General features: G+C 39.0%; 1 protein-coding gene across 1 annotated transcript in view; it reads right to left on the bottom strand.

The window, feature by feature from the left end:
- Positions 1–308: 308 nt before the first annotated feature.
- The window catches only part of bcas3 (BCAS3 microtubule associated cell migration factor), a 232294-nt gene continuing 206374 nt past the window's right edge, over positions 309–26228 (bottom strand). The window contains exons 22-23 of the mRNA XM_016229261.1: positions 17342–17509; positions 309–1084 (exon numbers count right to left, since the gene is read on the bottom strand). Coding sequence (XP_016084747.1) covers positions 933–1084; positions 17342–17509 — 320 coding nt within the window. The 3' untranslated portion in view covers positions 309–932. The remainder of the gene's footprint in view (positions 1085–17341; positions 17510–26228) is intronic.

Raw genomic sequence — 26228 nt, 5'->3', positions numbered from 1 at the left:
TTTTTTAACATTTGGGTAGTGTCAAAATCAATCGCCTGAGCTGAATGAAGTTTGCTGTGGATCACTGAGAGCGCCACTGCTAAATATCAGCCTATAAAACAAGGGAAAAAAGCGAATCAAACAAGGAAACATTAGAACACAAAACTCCCTTTTTGAAAGAATCAATACATGTCATTTACGCATACATTTAAAGGAATTTAAATCATTTGAATCCACTGACTTCATAAAGCAAATAAAATGGAATCTAAGAAACTGACTCTTGTTAAAAACTTAAAAATTAAATCAAATATACAGAAAAATGTGCAGAATCATAAACACTATAATGTAACAAGATTCAATTGTAAACATGACCATGTTTGATTACCTATAAAAGTCAAATCAATTCAAATGTGAACTACAGTACATGTCTACTAAAATATATCAAACACTGTCTACTGATGTGTGATCGGAAACCAGCATAGCGCTTTGTGAGCTCAAACCTAAACTCAACTACCGAGAACTAATCAGGACACGTATTTGATGAGCACACACTCTCACTCACACACACATGCACGCATTCAATAAAGATGCACACTGGAAGTTCGATCAATAATGATATTGGTAATATGACACATCTTTGAGAAAAGTGGCAACTCCAACAGATCCATTTTACAGTTCATCTGACCCGTCAAGGTTAATATCCATGCACACTCTTTCTCTCTCTCAGGTGGAGGCAATGTTAACATTAATCTACAAGAGAAGTGAATGACAAAGGATGGTAACGCAAGGCCTGATTGAACAGGGTTTTCCTGCATGCCAGGTTTGATTAAAGGAAAAAGAACAGAGAAAAGATATAGCGGAGAAGGATGGAGTTGTGTTGATGTGTTGTGGTTGTACTGTCAAGATTGTCCAAAGGCGACAGAGAAGTTTTCCTTGGGGCAGGACGGCTGGTTTTAGGGGAAGGCGGTGGGGTAGAGGCTGAGGGGCTGGCTCTCATTGGTGGGGAGAGGGGACCGGTAGCCCTCGAAGTTTCGGGGAATGCTGCCACTGGTGGAGCCAGAACTATTGCTGAGCGTCTCGATGCTTCCCTCCCTCTGGAGCTCTGCTGCATTCAAATCACACACACACACACACACACACACACACACACACACACACACACACACACAGAGAGAGAGAGAGAGAGAGAAAGATGAAGCAAATACCAACATTAAACAAGACTCACACTATTAGGCAGGATCACCGCAGTGCTTGAAGTCATTAAAGATTTTAAATGATTCACTGTACTGCTGTAAAAAGTGTGTTAATTTCAAGATCTCACTAGTTACCTGAAGGTGTTGAATTCTTTTCAATATAAATGAAATGTTTACAATTTAAGATGATTCATAATCATCTGAACTTGTAAACAATGTTTCAGCTTTTAGAATAATGGGAAAATGGTTCTGGTTCATTTAAAGTAAATTATAAGATGGCATTTTTAAAGTAAATTATAAAATAGAAAGACACATGACAGCTTGGAGACAGTAAGAATTATTTATTTATTTTTTAAAAACTTTTTATTCCATAAGGCTGCATTAAATGATCAAAAGTGACAGTAAATACTTTTACATTATTACAAAAGATTTTCTTTTAACTTTCTATTAATCATTTCTGTTCTGGAGTCATGACAAATATAACAGTTTCTACAAAAATATTAAGCAACACAACTGTTTTCAACATTTATAATAATAATAAATGTTTCTTGAGCAACAAATCAGCATATTAGAATGATTCTGAAGGATCATGTGCCACTGAAAATGTTCCAATATTACTGTTTTTTTTAATGCATTGGAATAAATGCAGACTTGAGAATAAGATACTTCTTTTACATTAAACAAACATTTTTTTGCAGTCAATAAATACTCACAAACATATATTGTCTTTGTCTGAAGTAGTAATCATCAACAGATCACTCAGGTTCCTGAGTATTTTTCATTAGGATAATTATTGGATGGAATATTAACAAAAACTGTCATTACGACTTGAAAAAGACTTGCATATTACAAATATACCACAAAAATGTTGTTACAAATATCTTTAATATGAGTTGATGTTTAGTTACCTGTGCAGCCTGAACATTTCCTGTGGAAATGTCAACCTCCCTAAAAATGACTGTATAATTCACACACTGCTCAAAACAATCTGCTTGAAAATGCAGAGATACAGTGCTATCAGTTTTGGGAAAAATAAAACCATGTTTTATGCTTATGCTCTTTATTAGATGAATAAAGTGAAGGATCCAGTGGGGTAAAAAGTGCTTTTTTTCTTTTCCAAGTACATAATAAAATATTTGTGGACATAACGGCCAAAGATTGTGTTTTGGCACCTTGTGGAGAGTTATTCTCAGCATGATTTGTATTGTATATGTTGTGGATGTTACATGTTGTTAAACTTTGTCCATCTCATACACAGTCCCGGACAGCAGGGACTCATAACCGCTGAGATATATGCAGTGTTTTAAACATACATCAGATGCAGAATGGTGGTGTCCATAATTTTTCAGTTATTATCTGGTGTGTATACACAGAAGATCTCAAACACGCACACTGTACGGTGCTAAAGCGATAGCAGGGACTGGGTGGCCACATTCCCCCTGATGATTTGCGCTGGTGGGGGAGGAGAGGAGGCACATACCCCTGTGACAGGTGCTCGTAAATCCTGTTCTACTGGCTCAAAGAGAAAGAAGCGTGCCAGGGAAGAGACGGTGACTCTGCTTTTCCTCGTGTGCCCAGCAGATAGCACAGGCACACAGTGTGGCAGAGCCAAAAGTCGCTCGCACATGGGCATGCGCAAATAAACAGCGCTTAAATGATGCCGCGCGGTGCTGGAGTAATCAGAAGTAGGGCCCACACCTGGACCGGGGAAATGCACTGGTGTGGAGCGCAGGTGGCGTGTGTTTGTTTGTGAATCTGCATGTGAGGGAGAGAGCCAGCAATGATACGCTTCAGCTGGAAACTGTGCTCTCGGCCTTAAGCGCAGAATAAATAATGATGTCACACACTAGGGGCAGACAGTGTGATCAGAATCGTATTTCTTTTACATCACAGTCCATCCGTCCGTCTGTCCGTCTATCTATCTATCTAAAAAAATCTGTAAATATAGATAATTAGTAAATTGGTAAAATCCAGTAAATTAAATTATATGATTAAAATACTTAATTTACTGGATTTTACTGTAAATAAAATACTTCACAAATGAATAGCACTTCATATAATTAATTATATTATTAAAGTAAGTGCTAATACATTTGTGAAGTATTTTTTTACAGTAAAATCCAATGAATTAAAATATTGAATTATAGAATTATATGAACTACTATTTATTTGTAAAATATTTAATATTAAAATCCAATAAGGTAAACACTTAAATAATATACTTATTATACAAATTGTAATTATATAATACTATTCATTTGTATTGTATTTACAGTAAAATGTAATCAATTCATTTAATTCTATAATTTTATGAATTACCAGTCATTTGTAAAGTATTTAATTCATAGTATTATTCATATTTCATTTTCATTATAATTCATTTTCTTTCTTATTTAGAATTTATTTGGCTTTTATTTGATGGATGCAAACCAAAGTATAAGAATATTTGTCTTATTAAGTCTATAGAAAATGATAGATTATAAACTATAGTTATTAAATATAAGCAGTAATAAAAAAACAGCGGCTTCTTACATGCATACATTACTATTTCAGCTTGTTTCCAAAACAGAATAAAACAATTTTAAAAAGTAAAAAAGTAATTGTGACTTTTTCCCCCAGAACTCAAGACTTTTTTCCTTGTAATTCTGAGTTTATACCTCATAAATTCAGACTTTTTTCTTGCAATTCTGAGAACTGTCAGAAAAGCAAGATATAAACAATTCTGAGAAGATGAGTCAGAATTGTGAGATATAAAGAAGTCACAATTAGCTTTTTAACTTTTTTATTCCATTGTGAAACAAACTGAACTGCAAGATGTAAGCTCAGAATTCAGAGAAAAGACTCAGAATTCCTAGATGTAAGCTTAATTCTGAGAGAAAAACATTTTAATTGCAAGAAAAAAGCCTGCATTGTGACTGATGTGTTGTGGGGCCCCTGCGGCAGGCTCCAGCAGAACATTATCAAACAGGCTGGTTTTCGGCAGTAAACACCAGTCCAGCGTGGCACAGACATTTCTAGATCCTAGAACGCTGTTTGCTGTGGGTAACCAGCACATGCTTACACATTAGACTCACTCAGTGAAGAACACGACTGAGTGAAAGAGAACATGCGGGCACCGAGGGGGAGTCAACTGATCATCAGAAGCACATAAAGAGCCCTTCATCAGACCACTGTGCCAGTGTAAATGTCAATGAGAGAGTGGACCCAATTTGTGCCCTCATTATGGGGGAAAGAGGGGGTAAACGGGACAGAGGGCGTAACTTACTCTGATATACACTCTTTAAGAGTTAGGTTTCTTGTTTGCGCTTTAATCGTAGCATGGATGCAGCTGGAGCTGATTAGCACACTCGTCATTCTTCTCTCCAGGTCATGTGTCTCTGCCTGACAAGATGGGCTTTTAATAAACCTTGGCTGTCTATGCAGTAGAAACACACTCAAAAAAGTTTGAAATCCATGCTATGTGACTAGAGAAAACAGAAAAAAAGGCTGTGGCAACACCGGTAATGCAATTTTAAATTTGGCCACTATCTGTAGTTTTCACGTGATCTCTGGAGATGTCAAAAGTGCACTGAATAATGCATAGTGAGGTGTTTGGCATAATCCAGCACGATTTTTACTGATAAAGGAAGAGTACCCATTGTTAATTTACACAGAGTATAGACATTGTAATTTATTGAGAAATCCACATTAAATTAATTTTGTGTCACAGAAAATGTATCCAGGTTAAAAATATGTATCAAACAAACATATCAAACATTGTTTCAAGTTGACATGCTAATGTATAAAACAATGTAAACTATTTGGCTAAAGAAAAAAATTGCGAGATACGCTGTGTTTAATAATAATAATAATAATAATAAAAACCTGAATTACTACTACTACTACTACTACTACTAATAATAATAATAATTCTGATCTCCAATCAAAATACTGGATATGTTTGTACTCCCACTCCCACATTTCTAGGATTCATCACTGAGCACAAGCGGAAACATTTGGCTGAAGAACAAAGAAAAAAATATTCTCTGAGGTACACCGTGTTTAATAATAATAATAACAATAACAATAATAATAATAAACAATAAAATCAAATTAAGAATATTAACAACAACAATAAAAACAATAAAATGACTACTAATGATCTGAATTACTATTATTGACAGAATAATAACAATAATAATAATAACAATCTGAATTACTACTGCTAATACTAATTCTGATCTCCAATCAATATACTGGATATGTTTGTACTCCCTCATTTCTAGGATTCCTAATTTAACACAAGCAGAAACAGACCTAATTGCACCCTCAACAAAAATACTACACGTTCTGGAACACACACACACACACACACACACACACACAGTTGATAGTTATTTCACAGCCCCTCTGAGATTATCACTCAAATGAAAAGCTGGCATTAAGCGAATCATCCTCTTGAAAAGTGGGCATTAGCAACACTCCACGCTGAGGGGCATAGTGAGTGTGTATGGGTCATATTATTGTGACAGGGCCTCATTCTGTATCCAGTTTACGCATTCTGTCTGGGCTATAAATAGTGTGTGTGTGTGTGTGTGTGAGAGAGAGACAGAGAGAGAGAGAGAGAGAGAGAGAGAGAGAGAGACCCCTTTCCAGATTAGAAGCAAAGTCGCTGCCAAACCGACAAGAGCCTATCAGAAAGGATGGAAGGCATAAGCCCTGCCCACATGTAAAAGTCCATATTTCATGGTCATTACAGAATGAGCTTTTATGAGCAGTGCAGGTAAAGGTGGCCGGCCTCCATTATGCTTTCAATTACATATAATGAAAACCTACTGTAACCTCTGCTGCCCTGGCACATACCATCCTCCAGCAAGGGCACATTTCTCATTTACTCATTAGAAACAGAGCCGTGCTATTGGTGGAGGCCATGGTGATGCGTGTGAGGGACCAGACATAATCTCACTGCATACAGACGGCCTGGAGGGTACAAAAATAAGACAGACCAAACGGAGTCTATTACTTCATGATAATTTCACAAAAAGCGCTTTTCATTACTATCGACCACCCTAGCAACCAGCAAGCAAGAAAGAAATCTAGTGAGTGAGTGAGTGCTAAAAAGTAGGACTGCTGCAGACGGTAATGTGAGTTATGAATGATAAAACTTACAGTGCTAAAAAAGTAATCACACTTACGACGATAACCACACACAAACTCTCAGATCTCACATTGCTGCCGTGTTTCCAAGTAGAGCACAGTGAGTTGAGTGCGTGTTGAAATGAAAGCATATTCATGTTCCTGCATGTAACGTCCGAACTCAACAAGGCTCTAGTGTAGCATTACCACAGAGGTGTGAATGACTCTCCACACATATACTTATGGGCTTAAATGATTCATATTCTTCTATACTTTTTCCTTCCTTTACTTTCACTGAAATAACACCAAGGTGATGAATGCATCGGAAGAGCCAGAGAGAATGTTTCTAGGAAATATAAGAGGAAATATTGTCCTCTGACATAAGATGCTAATGTCTGCCGTATCTGATATATCAGCTGCTTGTGCTGTTCTACAAAAGCAGAATATGAATTAGATTTTTACATTTGCTGGAGAAAATGTGAAACGAGAAAAAAGTCTTTGCTCGTGCAAAACTCATTGGCACAATGCTAGAGTGTTCTGGGTGGTTGGCAGGGCATCGCTATACAGTTGCTAAAGTGTTTGGACGGTTTTTAGCGCTTTGCAATGTGATTGTTAGGGTGACAATTTAAATCATTAAATACAGATCTACTGAAAGCTCTTGGGGTTGTTAATCAATAATATATACTTCTATAAAAAAAACAACAGTCTGTATTAATTGAACTTTTTCCAAATCATGTCGACAACTTAATTATCTGTATACACTGCCATTCAAAAGTTTGGGATCAGTAAGATTTTTTATGTTTTTTAATGGAGTTTCCTATGCTCATCAAGGCTGTATTTATTTGTTAAATAATACTGAAAAAAACAGTAATATTGTCAAATATTATTGTAATTTCTAATATTGGTTTCCTATTTTAATATACTTCAAAATATAATTTATTTCTGTAATGCAGTGCTTAATTGTTTATCAGCCATTACTCCAGTCTTCAGTGTCACACGGTCCTTCAGAAATCATTCTAATATGCTGATTTATTATCAGTGTTGAAACTCCTGTGATGCTTAATATTTTTTGGAACCTGTGATACTTTTTTCTTTGATTCTTTAATGAATAAATGTTTTTAAAAATTCTAGAAAAAGTGATACTTTCTTTTTCTTTTCTTTAAAGAACAAAGTTCAAAAGAACAATAATTGTTTGAAATAGAAATAAAATACCAGCAACAGTGTGTGACAACCTTGTGAAGACTTACAGAAAACGTTTGACGTCTGTCATTGCCAACAAAGGGTATATTATAACAAAGTATTGAGATGAAATTTTGTTATTGACCAAATACTTATTTTCCACCATAATTTGCAAATAAATTCTTTAAAAATCCTACAATGTGATTTTCTGGATTTTTTTTCTCATTTTGTCTCTCATAGTTGAGGTATACCTATGATGAAAATTACAGGCCTCTCTCATATTTTTAAGTGGGAGAACTTGCACAATTGGTGGCTGACTAAATACTTTTTGCCCCACTGCACATGTGTTCACTTTTAATCAAATTAATGCATCTTTGCTGAACTGAAAACATTAATTTCTCATTCCTAATTCTAATTAAAGACGCCAAGTACGTTGTACCTTTTTAAAACATTTTGCTTTAAAATCCAGTTTGTAATGTTTTGACTCACCTTTGTGACAAACCTTGTAACTCTTACATTATGAATCTTCCAGAGTGGACAGGCATGGTTACACTTTATAGCGATTCTTGTCTTAGCAACACCACTAACGACTCTCAAATGATTTCGTTTATAATTCAATTGGTTTATTTAAACTGTTTCTGAATAGTATACAGTGATAGCAAACTTTCCAAATGTGCTAAATGGACTAAACGTGGCCAAATCCATTAAGATAACAAACACGACTGATTTTGTATTTATCGCACTAGACCACAGCCTCTAAATAAAAACCCAAGTCAAACAAAATCACTCAGATTCTGCCAGCATTAAGAAGGTCTATTACTGCTAGCAGAGTAATTGGTTAAATAGTTGCTCAAGGCGCAGGTCTCAAATTTAAGCCAGTGGGATGGAAGGCTCATGCCATTTACAATTACAAACCACTCAGGCTGGTGGCTTAATTTGAGTTTTGATTCAATTAATTGATTTAATTGCTGTCCATATTGCTTTATGTCTCTTTGATTGATGGGCACGGTCAATGTGATGGCCAACGGAGCCGTACGCCATGCCAAGCATCCTAAGATGTACACACACAAAACTTGCTGATGGAGTGAGGTTCATTAAAGCCCTGTAGCCCAAGGAGGAATCCTGTACTCAGCTGGTCTTTCACTGAAAAGCACCATTGCTCACTCACTCACTCACTCACCCTGAAGCTTAAGCTCGCACGTACTCGCCAACACCAAACCGGACTTTTATCTACCAGCCACAAACACATTAGAAAATAAACAGCAATGTTTTCCGCTTTGCATAATTGCCATTTTGCTTTGCATTAGTCAGATCATCACTAAGCAATTAAATAATAGCACTAAATGATGTTGTCCTCTTTGAGTGCACGATCACCTGAAAGTGTCGGAACGCCTCTAGAGGAAGAAAGAGAGAGAATGTTTATTCACAGCTCCGAGGGAGGTGTGCGTGAGTGCTTTCCTAAGTGTGAGGCCATTAGAGAACCATGTTTGCGTGAAAGAGAGGCAGCGGCGCAGGCAGGGACAGTCACACTCTCTCTTCCTCGCTTGCTTCACATCCTCTCTCCTCTTTTCACTTTCCTGGAAAGTGCTGCAGTCAGGTCAGTGATCTCATATCGGTGCTGACCGTTAGCGCTGTAACGCCTTTCAGCTGCGCCTTCAAGAAACCCTCCATTATGTCCTCTATCACTAATTCATGCAACCTCTTCTACTGATATATATACAGCACACACATGTGTAGATGTGAAAGGAGAGGGAGGAAGAGTTTGGAGAAGTAGGAAAGAGCCAGATAAGTGTGGTATTGAATAATGAACTCCTCTTTATACTCTGGAGAGGCTAAACACAGTAAATGCCCTATGAGTCCGGATCGGTTGTGGAATCACAGCTCTGACACGTAGCATGTCTCACCGACACCTGCCTCTTGCTTCCATTTGCAGCGTTCTCAAATGCCTGGCGCTTTCGTCATGTTTCACCAACACCATGTCTAGACATCCTGGAACATCTTTTAAAAGTGCTCCTTCCACCCCCTCAGCTGTCTCACTTTCTTTCTCCCTTCTTTCATTCCGAGCCGCTATTTTCTGACTGTCGCTCCCTTGAGCGAGCTGTTAAGTGCAGTCACAAAAAATCCCACAAAAAGCCCATTTACTGCAAGCATCGGTTTCTACCCTCAATCCCAGCTTCAGTCCTTTTCTTTACCGTTTTAATAACTAGTTTGTAGGCTTGAAGAAGAACGAGGGAAAAAAGCAGGGGATAAACGCTAAAATGATATCCAGGCCCAATGTGTCACTGATGGAGAGAGCCTGTGAATGCAGGAATTCTTCTTCATCGTGTCACCCTGTACATTACTCTCAAACCTTGGCTGGACTGAGACTGATCCTGGGATGAATGGGTGAGTGCTGAAGGGAGGAAATAATAATTGTGTTCCTGTTTTCACACTTCATTCCCTTCCTGGCCATCTCACTACACATCTATCCATGCACTAATACCACCTCACTTTCTACTGTCATTATCCAACACATGCTCTCACAGTATGAAGAACCACAGAGATTTGTTTTTGTGTTCCTGGTCTCAGACAATGTAAGTAATGATGTCAGCTACAGCTGAGCTCAACATCAGGGTCAATGGCACAGTAAACTCACTAGCCGCGTTTCCACTGTCAGGCCAAAAGCGGGCGTGCTAGTGCATGCCAGGGCCAGTCACGTTTCCATTGTCACTTCCGGGGCTTGATCGTGCCTCGTTGGTGCTTCCTCGGGGCCAACGGCCCGGGTTTTTTGGCCCGACGAAAACCTTGGGCCAAAGCGGGCCAGCTGGGGCTAGAGGAGTAGTTATGAACAAAGGCAGAGTTTCGTCTGGAGAGCGTCAGCGCTGCGGATCATTTCATAAAGTTAACAGATAACACCAGCATTAAAGACTTTTAAAATAATTTTAGTTCAAAACTCACTTTCAGACAGCAGCGAGTGTTTGAAATAACTTGATCTGATGTGGATTATGATCACCATACAAGGCAGAAATATTTATAAGCGATGCAAAATACTATGCAAGCTAGCCATTAACGTTACCATAGTAAACATGGTAAATACGACCGCTTGAAGAAATCAGACGTCAGGTTCTTATTCTCTATCAAAATTGTGTATTTATTTAGTTTCATATTTTATCTGTTATGTCTCGAGAGTTTAGCTCCGCGTATGTCATAAAAATATAATAATGGTTTTTGTTCGGGAGCTTTTATACAGTCCTTTTCTTTACCGTTTTAATAACTAGTTTGTAGGCTTGAAGAAGAACGAGGGAAAAAAGCAGGGGATAAACGCTAAAATGATATCCAGGCCCAATGTGTCACTGATGGAGAGAGCCTGTGAATGCAGGAATTCTTCTTCATCGTGTCACCCTGTACATTACTCTCAAACCTTGGCTGGACTGAGACTGATCCTGGGATGAATGGGTGAGTGCTGAAGGGAGGAAATAATAATTGTGTTCCTGTTTTCACACTTTATTCCCTTCCTGGCCATCTCACTACACATCTATCCATGCACTAATACCACCTCACTTTCTACTGTCATTATCCAACACATGCTCTCACAGTATGAAGAACCACAGAGATTTGTTTTTGTGTTCCTGGTCTCAGACAATGTAAGTAATGATGTCAGCTACAGCTGAGCTCAACATCAGGGTCAATGGCACAGTAAACTCACTAGCCGCGTTTCCACTGTCAGGCCAAAAGCGGGCGTGCTAGTGCATGCCAGGGCCAGTCACGTTTCCATTGTCACTTCCGGGGCTTGATCGTGCCTCGTTGGTGCTTCCTCGGGGCCAACGGCCCGGGTTTTTTGGCCCGACGAAAACCTTGGGCCAAAGCGGGCCAGCTGGGGCTAGAGGAGTAGTTATGAACAAAGGCAGAGTTTCGTCTGGAGAGCGTCAGCGCTGCGGATCATTTCATAAAGTTAACAGATAACACCAGCATTAAAGACTTTTAAAATAATTTTAGTTCAAAACTCACTTTCAGACAGCAGCGAGTGTTTGAAATAACTTGATCTGATGTGGATTATGATCACCATACAAGGCAGAAATATTTATAAGCGATGCAAAATACTATGCAAGCTAGCCATTAACGTTACCATAGTAAACATGGTAAATACGACCGCTTGAAGAAATCAGACGTCAGGTTCTTATTCTCTATCAAAATTGTGTATTTATTTAGTTTCATATTTTATCTGTTATGTCTCGAGAGTTTAGCTCCGCGTATGTCATAAAAATATAATAATGGTTTTTGTTCGGGAGCTTTTATAAAAATATAGAAATGATCATTCTTTCTAAATGTGATGTATATAGGGAGGCTATGTTCATACCGCTTTATTTCTGTGTGACAAATTTTCAATCATGATAAATTCATTCATTATGATCAATGTATCACTTATTATTGTAAAACATTGATGCTTTTGGATTTAAATATTTAACAGAGCATGCAAACAAACGGCCGCTTTTATCATGTTCGTTTTGTGATCGCGCTAGTTCCAGTGACTTATTTTTGATTAGTTTTCTGATAACTTCTCTTTGTTGGTGAAACGATGGGGTTGCGTGACGTTGTTCTTGACAGGCGCGTAAAGGGCGGGTTTTAGTGAGGCGAAGCAGAGCTTCTATCCTCAGCAACAGCTCCACATAGGTCAGATCAACACAGCATGCAGAAATGGACCTAATATCTCTATGATCACGCCTGTCTTGTTGCCCACAAATACAGTGTCACTGTGTGCTGGAGGAGATGCAGTTTACAGAGGGGCAGTTTCAAGAAAAGGAAGATTGAAATGACATATGGATGTATTTACACTTACCAAACTCACATGTACCAGGCATTATAGAGCAGCTAAACACTACAGACTTGCAGCACAACTTCATGGTCCAGCACACTTCCACTGAGGAACTTGGGTTTGGCAGGAGATTGAGCAGACCCAGATTTGAGCTGGGTTTGTTTATGCAATCCATCGTCCGTGTGCTGCGTATAGGTGGCGGATGATTGATTAGCACAAGCTAAGTCCTTTGCATGGCGAGTGACTGGGCTGCTGTGCTTTCAGCTGTGTCTTGTTGCTTTAGTGATGACTATCACACCACATTAAAATGAGCCGTGACATTAAGACACGGAACGCTCTTTCTGATAATAGCTTGCTATTTGGCGAAAGAATACTTGTGAGTTAGTCCAATTCAAACAGGGAATATTACTGTCATTAACCAGGTAAGCAAACAATAGAGAGTTTTTAGTACACCCAGAACAGGATCTACCCTATTGTGCGCTGGGATAATCTGCTATGCCAGTAATTAGCTGCTGCACATTACCATACAATTTAAGGCCTGCTTGATACATTTTCATGCCTAATTCTCAATCAAACCTCAATTTTTTGTTAGCATACATGAAATAAATAGTAGATTGTGAGGCTCAGTCTGAGTAAGCATTACCACAGAAATTTACTGTAAATCTACTCTAAGTTCAAACTATCAGCCATGTCAGTCAGCAGCAAGACGTTCAAATGTATGTACTTATTTGGGAAGGAAAATCATCTGATTTCTAGAGAATAAATTAAAACATAGTTAAAAGTTTAAGATGAGAATATAACACGGTTATTTATAGCTGAAAACATAATCAAATTTGCCAAAATATTAAATAAACAAACACACAAGCACTCAGGGACTTTTCAGAATGTCGTCTTTCTAATTCTATGGAAACCTGAGGAACTTTCTGTGGAGTTCTGCACAGAGATTCCGTGAGAGCCAACTATAACCAATTCCTGGTCAGACAATTAACTCAATCATAAAAATAATTTTATAAACTAAAACTTTGACAACTAGTGCGCAAAGGCTAAAATATTGAGTGATGAATGTGTTGATGGCTTTGGAGAGGTGGGAAAACAAACATCCTGCTTCTTTCATGAGTGCTAACAGCCAATCGAGAGGAAGACAGATTTTTGGCGCCCTGGAGTGTCTAGCCAATGGAGAAGTATGTACTGACGAGTGTTACTGGCGGATGTAAGTGCATTGTTCCTAGTTTCGTGACAAAAGCTCTAATCATCGTAAGTTCAGCCGGTCACAGTTCAGTCAGCTCAGTGGTGGTCACAGCATGCAAGTGTCCATTTATGTCTGGAAAACTATGCTCATGTACATGTGTTCTTTCTTTTACCATGCCATGCATGACTGTTTAAGGGCCAGCCATGTGAATGTTTCAGTGTTGGGAAGCTACTTCAAAACTGTAGTTTAACAAGCAACTAGATATTCATAAATGAAAGTAGTTCAACTACAGTCAAGCTGAATAAGCAGTTAGCAACACTATGAATTATTACTAAAAAAGCTAACAACACTGACGTGTGTATATATAAAGGTGTTGTGTATGTGTTTTAGAGAGTGTATGTACGTGTGTTGCTGGCACAGGAAACCTCTGCCCTGAGGGTTGAACTGAATACTCAAGGATGAAGAGAAAGGAGAGGAAGAAAGAAAGAGAGGGTGCTTGAGAGCTGTCGCTAACATCCTCTACACAATGAAGCTATTGTGGCATGTCCGGCTCTGACAGTGTGGGCTCTCCTTCAAGTGCACAAAAACCCATTGGCCTTGATAATTTTAAAAGAACACATATATTTGGTTCAGTAGACAACAAAGGAGGGTCCTTTCAACTTTGACACACAATTACTGTAAAACCTTTCCATAATCACAGTACCGTGCTACTCAACCACACAAAACATACAAGCATGCATTCAAATCTCTATATTAACGAAGAAACATAAACAACATTTTAGCATTGCTATATTAATTTTTACAAGTTATGACTACATCACTTCTAGAAAACACTGGGAATCATAGGTAGGACAATAACATTATCTGATTTGAAAACAGTTTGAACTGTGAACCAAATGAACCGATTCACTAAAATAAAAGTAATGTGAGAAAAATATTCGCTGCAGCATTTTGTTTAAAGACAGACAGTGTATTAGCATTATCAAATTTTTAAGAGTCATGTCTTTCTGAGAGCTCTGTAAGGCTGAAGGGGGATGGGGATTTGAGAGTGTGCACTCAGTACTGTAGGCTTAACGGGGAAATAGATATAAATGTGTTTTTTGGGGCGGCTGGAGTAATGAGGAATGACAGAGATATAATCCCTGTGTGTAACCTCAGTAAACACTGGCAGCGGTGGTGTCCTCTTCCCCCTGCTTAAATGGAATTTACGTTAGGTTAGCACCAATGACAAAAATCCAATTTGCAACATTATGCCGCCGGCCAAAATCTAATTTTAAGATGACTGCATTTCAAGAGTTTTCTCTTACATTCCTTGCGTGACGGTAAACTGGGAGTCTTGCGTTCGCTCTCTATTACCTGCATGAGAAGAAATTCCCAGTTCTCGGTTTTCCAATTTCATTGATGTTAAACTACGCAAGAATGCTAAATCTGTGGACTGGAGGAAGGGGATAGATGGAATGAAACATGGAGAAGTAGTTAGCGACTGATAAAGCAGAAGAAGAAGAGTCTGAGATGTCCCCTGACGCTACAATCCTCTTCTGAAGAAGCGCCTGTGCGTGAGGAGATGCTAAGTGTCAAACCATCTGCTTTCGACCCTTCAAAGAGGCTCCCGGCTGAACCTGCCTTATTAAACGGGGCGTCCCACAAATACAAAGAAAGCTGTTCAGGTATTACATACACAGATGCACTGGCTCACCCACAGCTCAACGACACAATCCCACGCTGCTTTACAACCGATCAGATAAATCCCACACCAGCTGTAAAGTCGTGTCTAGATGGCAAACCTCAATCTGTGAAAAATCTATCTATCTATCTATCTATCTATCTATCTATCTATCTATCTATCTATCTATCTATCTATATCTTGCTCATCATCACGGGTTACACAAAAATGTTATCAGCATATTAGAATGATTTATGTGACACTTAATAAAGGAGTAATTGCTGCTGAAAATTCCGCTTTTACCATCACATTTTAAAATACACGTAAACAAATATAGTGCAATATGAAAATGTAATATTTAATATTTTTTGTGATTTATGTTTTACTGTATTTTTATCTAACTAATGTTAGATATAGTTTATCTATAGTTTATCTAACTATGGTGAGCATAAGAGACTTTATTAAAAAACATAAAAAAATCTTACAACCACAGACTTTTGAATGGCAGTGTACATGAAATTTCAAAATTGAAAATTTTATGCCAATTTGATTTTTTAAAAACTTTTGGTCACATGACAGATCGTCACTTTGACAAATTCTCGGCTTTTCTTTTGATGTGCAATCCTCATGGAAATCAACAAATGCATAGCATTCTCTTACATTCTGTCAAACGTAATCGGCGAGTTGATGCAACATACAAACACACTGTATTACGTCGCACATGAATCCTGCAAGACTTTTCACAGAACACCAGTTACCGTCTAGACACGATCCATGACAACAAATGAAGAGGGTACTCTGGATGACTATAGGGTAATTACCAATATTCGGCCGTTACTCTCAGCACTTACTGCCACATTAGTCGGTACCTTCAACAAAGACCCAAATGGGAACGGCTCGAACTCTTAAAGTCTGGCACCAATTCCTAACTGCAGCCGGACGTCTGGGTGAAAAAGACACAGACTGACATAACGGATGGCTAGCGCTCATCAGAGGCTCCAGCACCCTGTCCCCAGCCACCGTGCTGTTTATTTAGAGCCTCTCGCCGCAATCCATTTTTTGTCCGTACTCTGGGTTCCTGCTTCAGGAGATGCATAACGTTACATTCATCTGCCAACCCGTGGGGCCAAAAGTTGAGAGTAATGTGATCAGTAATGAATTTTGTGTTACATTAGGCTGTATAAATGGACGGACAAGCGCAGACTACAAGTGTCCGGGAGTCGGGCTTAATCTAATGATGCAAAAATAGAGACAGAACCAATTATGGAGAGGGCCAACTCGGTGCTGCTGCAGGGACTGCAAATGAATAGGTACAAATCAAATTAGTGCCTAATAGACGCGCTACGAGAGAGGGCCAGTCGATGCTAAATGCATTAGGGCCTTGTGACCTCGCTGCTCCAAGCAGCGGCGTCCAGGATCCAACCTCCATCTCCATCCACTATCAAAGAAAGTCTTGTTCAGACGAGGGGGAGGGCCGGAGAGCAGCAGCTTCCTAAATGAGTTAAACATTTGGATTGTCAAGAGTGGCAATTTCCCCCCTCATTTCGCATCGCTTGGCCGCCTCAATGCGAATGCCCTAATTTGTTATTATAAAACCTCTGAAATGTGTCTTTTCCAAGATGTGTACGAGAAATCACGTAAATACGCCAGGACGTATTCTTCTCTGTGTAATTCAAACAGGATTGAGGAGACATAACTGATTCCTCTAGTCACTGAAGGAATTAGCAAGAGCAAATCGAACAAAATAGGGTTTACCATATTAACTTCTGAGGGAGTTAGTTTGATTTTGAGCTTAATGAGCTACTAATGAGAAGAACAAACTTCACTGAAGTTCTTTTTGTAGGTCTTTAACAAAAAAAAAAATGTTTTTTTTATATACACTAAAGTGCATGTTAGTACTTTTTGAAAGGGTAACACCCCAGTGACAGTTTTATACCTGTTTATCTTAGTATACAGAGTTATCAATACATATTCTACTTTTGAACATCACATAAAATGTTGGTGTCCAATGTTGTTCTAGGCCCCAATGACTTTCATTACATGGACCAAAACATTTGAAACATTACTTTTTAAGAAAGTCATACAAATTTGGAAAACCAAAAATGATTTTTGTGAGAACCATCCTTTTAAATCTGACTGTGACATTAACTGTTGCATTTAATGGTATGTTATCTGACATCCATTGCCTATAAGATGTGCATAATACCATTAATGACAGGGTTTGCGCTCACCTGTCCCAGAGCCCACAATGTCTCTGCTGGGCGACTCTGACATTGCATCTGCCAGCCTCTCCTTCAGGCCCTCTTCTGTGGCTTCCACAGAGGACATGTGACGCAGTCCAAAACTCTCAGGCCAGCTGCCACACACCTCCAGCAGGGTGACACTGCGGTCAAACATGCCTGCCAGAGAAAAAAACAGAGAGAAGAACAACAACAGTTCAAACCACGATTTTGATTCACAACGCATTAAAGCTCATTACGAGTACATTTTATCACTGCAAACTGCAATTTTTTCTGTTCTTTATTTATTGTTGCTCATCAAATTTTATGATGATGATCATACCAAAATCACGCCATACCAACTTGAAAACGTTTCAATTCTGTAAGTCTCACTGAAGTCATAATACATAATGAACCTGAAAAGTGTCTATGGCTATGCTGGTGTAACTCGGAGGTCATAAACAGCTATCTGTGTTTCATCTGGCACACATAGCAGTTCAAGCCCCATCCAACCCCCCCCCCGCCTTCCTCTGACTGGGATAGCAAAGAGGAAATGCCTGACCCCTGAAAACCACCACTGTGGGCCAAAATGACTTCAAACAAAAACACTGGGCTCATTTCGTCCAGCATTAAGCGCCTAGGCCAATAAAAGAGATATTGCAGAAGGAGGGGGGCATTAAGGAAGCGCAGTTTGTCTGTCTCCCGTGATGCTGCATTTCAGACAGTGGCGTCTTTCTGTTATAGATACCTGCCGCATAAAATACAGCTGCTTTATCTGAATGGCCTGTAGGGAGACCCTTTGATCTGCAGGCTAACGGCTATCTGGCCTTGTCTGGCCTCCCCTGCAAACCTTCAGCCACACTCGAGGCCTCTGACAGGCGCTAATGCGCGGGCGGCCAGTGGTGCAGCGCTGATAGTGAGGCAAGAGGCCTGCCGTTATCTGCTGTAAAACACCAGCCCGGCCAGACTCACAGACAGCAGATAACTTCATACCACTTCATAAAAAGCTGTTTGTCCTGTGTCTGCCATTGACTCCTCAAAGCAATGAAATCGCCCAAGTCAACAGGTTTGCCATCAAAGCAACTTCCTGCAGGCAGAGTGGGAGTGGCAACCGTACCTGCTGCCCACAATCAACAGCTCTAAAATACTAAAGATATTAAAGCACATACTGAACAGCACTTTGGTCTTTTATGGGATTTTGATATTTCATAATACCAAAAAATGAGTACAGAAATCAACTTTCAATCAAATCAAAAAAAAAAAATTTGAACACAAACATTTGCTAAAAAAAATAAACTATATGAATTAAAATGACCAACTAAAGGAAATGGAATCAATACATACACTATATATATTGAATTTAGTATTTTTAAAGTAATAATAATGATAATAATAATCTCTATATAATGTAGCCGATATATACACTGCCAGTTCAAAAGTTTGGGCTCAGTAAGTTTAAAACTTTTTTTTTTTTTTTAAGTTTCTTACACTCACCCAAGCTGCATTTATTTGTTAAAAATACAATAATAACAGTAATATTGTAAAGTATTATTAAAAATAACTTTTTTTTAAAATTTGCAATATATTTTAAAATGTAATTTATTCCTGTGATGGCAAAGCTGAATTTTCAGCAGCCATTACTCCAGTCTACAGTGTCACACGATCCTTCGGAAATCATTCTAATATGCTGATTTGGTGCTCAAGAAACTTCTTGAGAATGAATCTTATTATTAATGTTTTAAATCATTGTACTGCTTAATGTTTTGTTAAAATCATGATGATTTTTTTGTAGGACTCTAAAAAAGTACAAAAGAAAATCATTTATTTGAAATAGAAACATTACAAATGTCTCTCCTGTTACTTTAAATCAATTTTATTTGTGCTGGATAAAAAGAATAATAAATAAATAAATTTAAACTGAAACTGAACCTAAACTTTGATTGCTCAACTTACTGGTCAGCAACCTGTTCAGAAGAAAGACAAACACATGACCAGAGCAAAGTGCTTTTTTTCATGGTCAGAGTCATCAAACTCCTGAAAGTTTTAAACAGGTTTCGGAGGCTGTACGTCTGTGAGCATTATTTTAAAGCAGCCCAACAGCTGAAGGAGAACAGCACAGAGGATGCGGGGTCAGAAGTTCATCCCCACCAATAGGGAAGATCTCTTCATCAGACTGGCTGACAGCCGCCACAGCCCACATTCCGCATTATTCCCACCCGTCAGAGCTCAGCCTCACCAATTCAATAATAAAACGCCTGCCGCAGGTTCTGGGTGAGACAAGAGGCCTGAGCGGATCCACGTGGATCCTCGCGTGTTCCTCTCGCTTTTGATTCTTCACTTGGAAATCCTGTCTGAACCACTGAGGTATGAGGATGTGATGTTAACATTTAACAGGCAGAAAAAAAGATATTTTTTATCATCATAAAACCCATGTGGGTTAGTCATCTCCAAGATGTTGGCAAACGCAGGGCTACTTATCTCATTTTTTAGATTTTCTTTATTTAGTTCAAAGAACATTCACCTTGACAGCCTCGGGCTACGGCAGGTTTACTGAGGCATGCGGGGGACACACATTATCCCGTTTCTGGGCTACAAGGGGTACCAGAGAAGCGTAAACACCTAAAAGAACAGCAAAGGTGGGGCTAATTCAATTAGGTTTTATTAAGGGGCCATAAGTGAAATCGAGCTAACAGGCAATTATCCCCAGGAAAGTGTGTTAGACTTGTGTAATGTTGCTCACTTGTATCTAAAAACAAACAGGCTTCTCGTGGAAAATGGACAGTGTGTAAATCACAGGCTGTCATTTGTCCAAGAAGGCATCTGCTTGAGCTGCCCCTGCCGAGAAGACCTCCACCTTTTTCTGCCCTTCTGCCACTTTTATTTAGGAGAAGGTAGATGGAGGACAGGAAATGATAGGTAGAGAGAGGTGGATCAGGAACAGGAAGTGTCCACATGATCAACACAGTATGCACTAATTACAAGCTGACTGAATAAAATAAAATAAAATGTTGGTGGCAAAGTTACATAAAAGCTGACTAAATCAAAACAAAAAGCAAAACAAAAATTTTAATCTGATGGCAAATGACCAAAGTTACTTCAAATTAAAAGCTGAATAAAATAAAATAAAATAAAAACAATTTGGTGGCAAATCACAAAATTACATATAAGCCGACTAAAACAAAAGAAAACAAAAAAACTAGCCTACTAAATCTAGTGGCAAATCCCCAGAGTTACTTAAAAGTAAAAGCTGAATAAAATAAGATAAGTTAAAATAGTGAAGAAAAAAAAAGTTAAAATAAAATAAATAAAAAACAAAACAAAATACTATGACTAACTGCTAATAAAATTGATTACTAAAATTTTGGTGGCAACTTTAGTAGGAAAGCAGCATGGCCAGAATTCATTTGAGGCCTGTAGTTAGTCAAGTAAACTTTATTATCAGTTGATTATGGCCTTGCTCGAGTGAGTGTCCTCTTTGAAGAGATCAAGCCGTCCAACTCTCCAGATAAGAGCGACACTGGGCACTCAGGCCGGCTTTATTTCCGTGCCCTCCAGCTCCTCGGTGTACCCTGCTTTCACTGGCTCTTAATCAGAGACCACTTTAAAGTGCCGCCGGTATACAGACACACACAGCATCAACGGCTCCTAAAAGCCAGACTGACAGCGCTGCAGACGAGCGCACCACAGCTAGAGCGATACGGACCCAAAAGCTGCCAGAAGTTGTTAGCGGCGATGTGTGAGTGTTAATGTAGATGTAAGCTCTGAGGATTAGCAGTCAGATAGATGGCCATAAGGAAGTCTTTTCCCCCACCTCCAAAGCCCCCATCCTCATTACATTACACTGCCTTTTAAATCATTTACTCCCTCGCTCTCTCTTTTCACTCTTGCTCTTTAGCTGTGCGAGTGTGAGTAATCCCATCAATACCCTCAGTGGGCTTTTACACTCTCTTTCACACAATGGATTCCGGCTCACTCAGCCACGGCACTCTCCGCCCGGCTCAAAAGCCAGGTCGGCAAACTTAGAAAAACAGAGCGCCGTCTGGCAATTAGCCTTAAACCTTTAATAGCCAAGAGAGCAACGCTTCGTGTGTGGCGCTGGCTGCGGCTCCTTAAATTGTCAGTGTGAAAGTGTATTCAGAGACATTGTGTCTCCTATTCATAAAAACACCTTTATTCACTCCATGGGTGTGAAACGGCTCTTCCTGCAGGAGGAGGATCAAAAATCAGGGTTAAATCCGTGATAATGCCGCTAAGAGTTATGATGACCTGGTGTCTCCACAAAAGGGTTGTGAAATGATCATAGCACTGGATCATAATGCACCCATTGAGCTTATCTGGATTAGAAAGTCCTGCCTGGGCTCCCAAACACCTTTAATAGATTAAGAGAAGCCTAAGTTTTCATGTATTCACATGCTCTGCCCTTTGTATTTCCTTCTTTAATTATATATGGTTTCAAAACACTTATTCATTCCGCTGAGAGATGGGATGGAGAAGAGGCACAAACAGGAAGCCAAAAACTCATCCACTACATCTGGCATTAACATGCATTTTAGGTGATAGGATAGTGAATAGAAAAAACAAATTTTTAGATGGTTTGAAATAGTTTTTGATCACATTTCTTGAAGATATCAATGCTAATGTGATTTCATTATTAGATTACAGCTATGAGCATTATATGCAATTAAGTTTCACACTGCTAATAATCAAAAGCAGGCCTGAAATACAGCACTAGAAATCAAAGGTTTTAGGTGTAAGGTTTTATATACTAAATAAATGTTTGCGTCCATGTCAGATTGCAAAAACATACAGGAGCTTTCACAAACCCCCATCTGATATTGAGTGCACAGGTGCTATGTGTATCTTGCTAATGTCAGAAGAAACCCATTGCATTGATGATTAAAGCAATAGGGGTGATGTTGTGATTGGTGAGGGCATCATCATTATTAAACCCACTGGTTTATATAGGGTCCACTTCTCCTTTTACCCTCCCTAAGAGCGATTCCAGGCAAGAGTGGGGCTGCTGAACTCGTCCCATCCACCTCCATTTCCAAGTTCAATCCACTCTTCTCATTAGTTGCTCTCAGAAGCCCATAACTCAACATCAAACATCAGCATTAGCGAACAGCGTGGCTGCTGCAGCCTCTGCGGTTCTCGCTCGACGTCCGGGAAATAAACGAGGGCAGAAACGAGTGTGACCTCACTTGGGACAACACTGCTGTGTGTTTCTCCTTTCCCGCTCCTTCGCTTCGAATCGGGGGCCACGGGACCGCGTTAATAATAAAGAGTGCCGCGGTCCCGGCAATGATTAAAGGAGAATGATACGCTTGACGCAGAGCAGACCCTGCAGGGTGTGTTTGCTGACAAACTGCCCCGCTCTCTGAAAGCTCGGGCGAGAGAGTGCACTCCCATGGCCCTGTTCAGCAGGGTTCACACACATACGCACGCAAACACACTGCATACACATATCCGAGTGTTGATCGGTCGAGTCTCTCACCACTCACGCCGGAGTTCGGCACATTAGCGTAATATATGCTACGGAGTTAAACAGTGTTCGCATATTAGGTGTGTCCAGAGGCTTTTCTAATAAATGAAACTGATGGAGTTTGTGTAAACAGAACACGGCCTAATGATGGAGAGTGAACGAGCGAGAAGCGGTTTTCCACCAGCCAAAGTGGCAGGGACGCCTAATTGATATGGAAGAGTACTGTATTACGCTGTAACTTAATGAGACAGATGTCTTGTTTATGCTGAGAAGCTAATGTGTTTCACAGCTACTTGAGTGCATTCACTTCTCTGACAGGCTGGAACGCATCGAGCCCCTCCCGTGCTCGCCAGAGCCAAACCCTACGGGGCCGCACCGATCCACGAACAAAACATGACGCCAGGGTTTGACTCAACAATCAACACTCAAAATACTATCAAATCTTATTCAAAGCAACAACAGACACAGTTACTTATGTTTAAGCTGTTCTTGTCAATAACCTTCAGCATGGCAAGAGTTCACGGTAATCACAGTTGGCAAATTGCAATATTTGTTGAAAATTTCCGAGACTCAGTCACTTGGACTGTGCTTAGACTTGTAAAATGAATCATTCCAACTCAGCTGATAATAAAACAAAGACTTCTAGAAATTTTTTTTTGGTGCACTATTCAGAATTAAACTAAGAATCTTTTACATTTTACTAAATGTAACTTAAATGTAAATAAACACAGCAGAATAGCAATTTGAACATAAGGAATTACAATTAAAATGAACTGAAAATAAAAGAAATTCATAACAAATTTATAACTAGAATAGAAAAGCTTGTGAAGTCAAAGGATTGACAAAGTTTTGTTTAAATATTTTGAAAAATGTTTTAAAAGCCTCTTTGTTTGAGGATTTTTTAGATCAAACAAACAAACATCAAACGAACAAATGAACAAACTAACTAGTGACCAACAAATAAAAAAATATATCAAATGAACAAACTATCGCACCACAAACGAACAAACTACTAAACGAATGAACAAACAAGCAAACTATCAAACCACAAATGAACAAACTACTAAACAAATGATCAATCAAACCACAAACAAACCAACTACTAAACAAACAAACAAACCATCGAACCACAAACGAACAAACTACTAAAAGAACAAACAAACAAACCACAAACAAACAAACTACTAAACAAACAAACCATCGAACCACGAACGAACAAACTACTAAAAGAACAAACAAACAAACCACAAATGAACAAACTACTAAATGAATGAACAAACAAACTATTGAACCACACATGAACAAACTACTAAACGAATGAACAATCGAAAAACAAACTACTAAACGACGAACAAACAAGCTATCAAATCACAACTGAACAAACTACTAAACGAACAAACAAACTATCAAAAAACAAACAAACTACTAAAACTATTGAATCACAAATTAACAAACTAGTAATGAACGAACAAACTATCAAACCACAAATTAATAAATTACCAAATGCACAAACGATAGACAGACAGGCGGACTGACAGACAGACGGATAGACAGATAAACAGACAGACAGGGTGTCGTCAAAGCATACCGTGTGTGTGGACATGAACGTGTTTCTCAGATCTATGAGAGACGCGTAAAATCTGGCGCTAGGGGTGAGTATCCACATTAATCACAATACCGCCCATCCTAGCAGACCCCATCCATCAGACCGCTGTTGCCGGCGGAAACCCGAGCCCACGCACCGCCTGAGACTGCCAGCCCACAGTTGACGGATGGACATGGCCTTAATCCCCACATAACACAAACACACACCTGTACTCGCTCTCTCTGTCAGTCTCACACACACATACTTCTAATACCTCAGAGCAATGAAGATGCAAACAGGGACATATACAGTATGCATTAGGTTCATGCAATAAATCTGAAATGTAACATTCCTGTTACATCTGGTCTGACTACAAGAATACATCCATGATATAAATACAAAGGACTTTGCGCTCATAAAAAATAAATAGTCTACATGACACCAGGATGTATTACACTTTGTGATGCCTAAATTGACTTGCAGCATATAAAAGGATTTATTTTAGTTTTTTTATTTTAAATTTATTTAGATAAAACAGTATATCACACTGGTCATTTATGGCCTATAGGCCATAAAACTAAAATAATTAATTACTGGCTTATCACTATTGGTCAGCATTTTAATTACAGTTTATGTAATGGCCTAAGTATGTGTGACTTAAGCATTCAAATACATTTTTCTGCCCAGCATTCCCATTCATGCAACAAGTCCAAAAGGAAGACACTCTCCATGTGTCTCTTTCAGCATTTATTTACAGTGTTTGCATTTCCGAGGGTCTTGATAGTTCACACTTTCAGTCAGGAAATGACCCAGTACAAACATAAACTCGCACTGCATTCTGTTTACTGTTGCCTTAACGCACGATGACTAAATAGCAGCATGTTATTTAGATATTCTCATGCAAGCAGAAATGGAAAGTCACGCTCAGGGCACTCAGGGGGCTTTGTGATCTCATTTGTAACGAGGAGGGACGCTCAGACAGACATGGCGACGGTGATTCCTTCGTTTGTCCAGCTAACTAAGTTAGGATCGCACGGACAACAATTTGTCTCATGTCCACCACTGGGGGAGGAGAGAAAAGGAGAGAAAGTGAGAGAGAGAGAGTGAAGACGTGCAGAGGACAGAGGTCTCAGCTGGTTGTGAGATGGGAGGTTAGCGCCGTAGAGTTCCCCCCTCGCACAGACACGTCCACAGGGCCCTGGCCTTGTCAGATGGCATTATCTATCAGACCGGTGATGTGCACCACAGAGGCCGCACTACGGGAGAAAGTGATCTGATTGATTGGAAGCACTGTTACACCTGACTGGAACAATGACTTGATTGGCCACGAGGTCTGTGGACCCTGGATTCTCCTCTTCAATGACAGAGCAGCAGTGGACTACTAGGTTAAATCAGATAATGTTTGAGAAGAACTGTATACGTTGTATTTAAAAAACAGATACTGTAGCTCATTTGCTGTTGAATCTGATTGGATAAGCCATGATGTAGTAACTAATGAACACACGTACATTAATGTACAACAGTAAACAACCTACAATTAAGTTAAACTCTACCTACAATTAAACAAACAAAACAAACAAACAAACAAAATCATCAAAAATGTATCTTGGTCAGAGCAAACCTGACACAGCACATGCTACATGAAGATCCATATGAGTATTTAATCATCATCATTAATAATAATAATAATAATATTATAATTATTAATGATGATGATTAAATACTCATATGGATCATCATCATTAATAATAATAATATTATTATTATTATTATTAATGATAATAATAATAATAATAATAATAATAATATTATAATTAATAATAATAATAAGA

The sequence above is a fragment of the Sinocyclocheilus grahami genome, unplaced genomic scaffold, assembly GCF_001515645.1.
Source record: "Sinocyclocheilus grahami isolate Dianchi unplaced genomic scaffold, SAMN03320097.WGS_v1.1 scaffold350.1, whole genome shotgun sequence".
Taxonomy (NCBI): Eukaryota; Metazoa; Chordata; class Actinopteri; order Cypriniformes; family Cyprinidae; genus Sinocyclocheilus; species Sinocyclocheilus grahami.
This window is presented reverse-complemented; position numbering and strand designations above follow the sequence as displayed.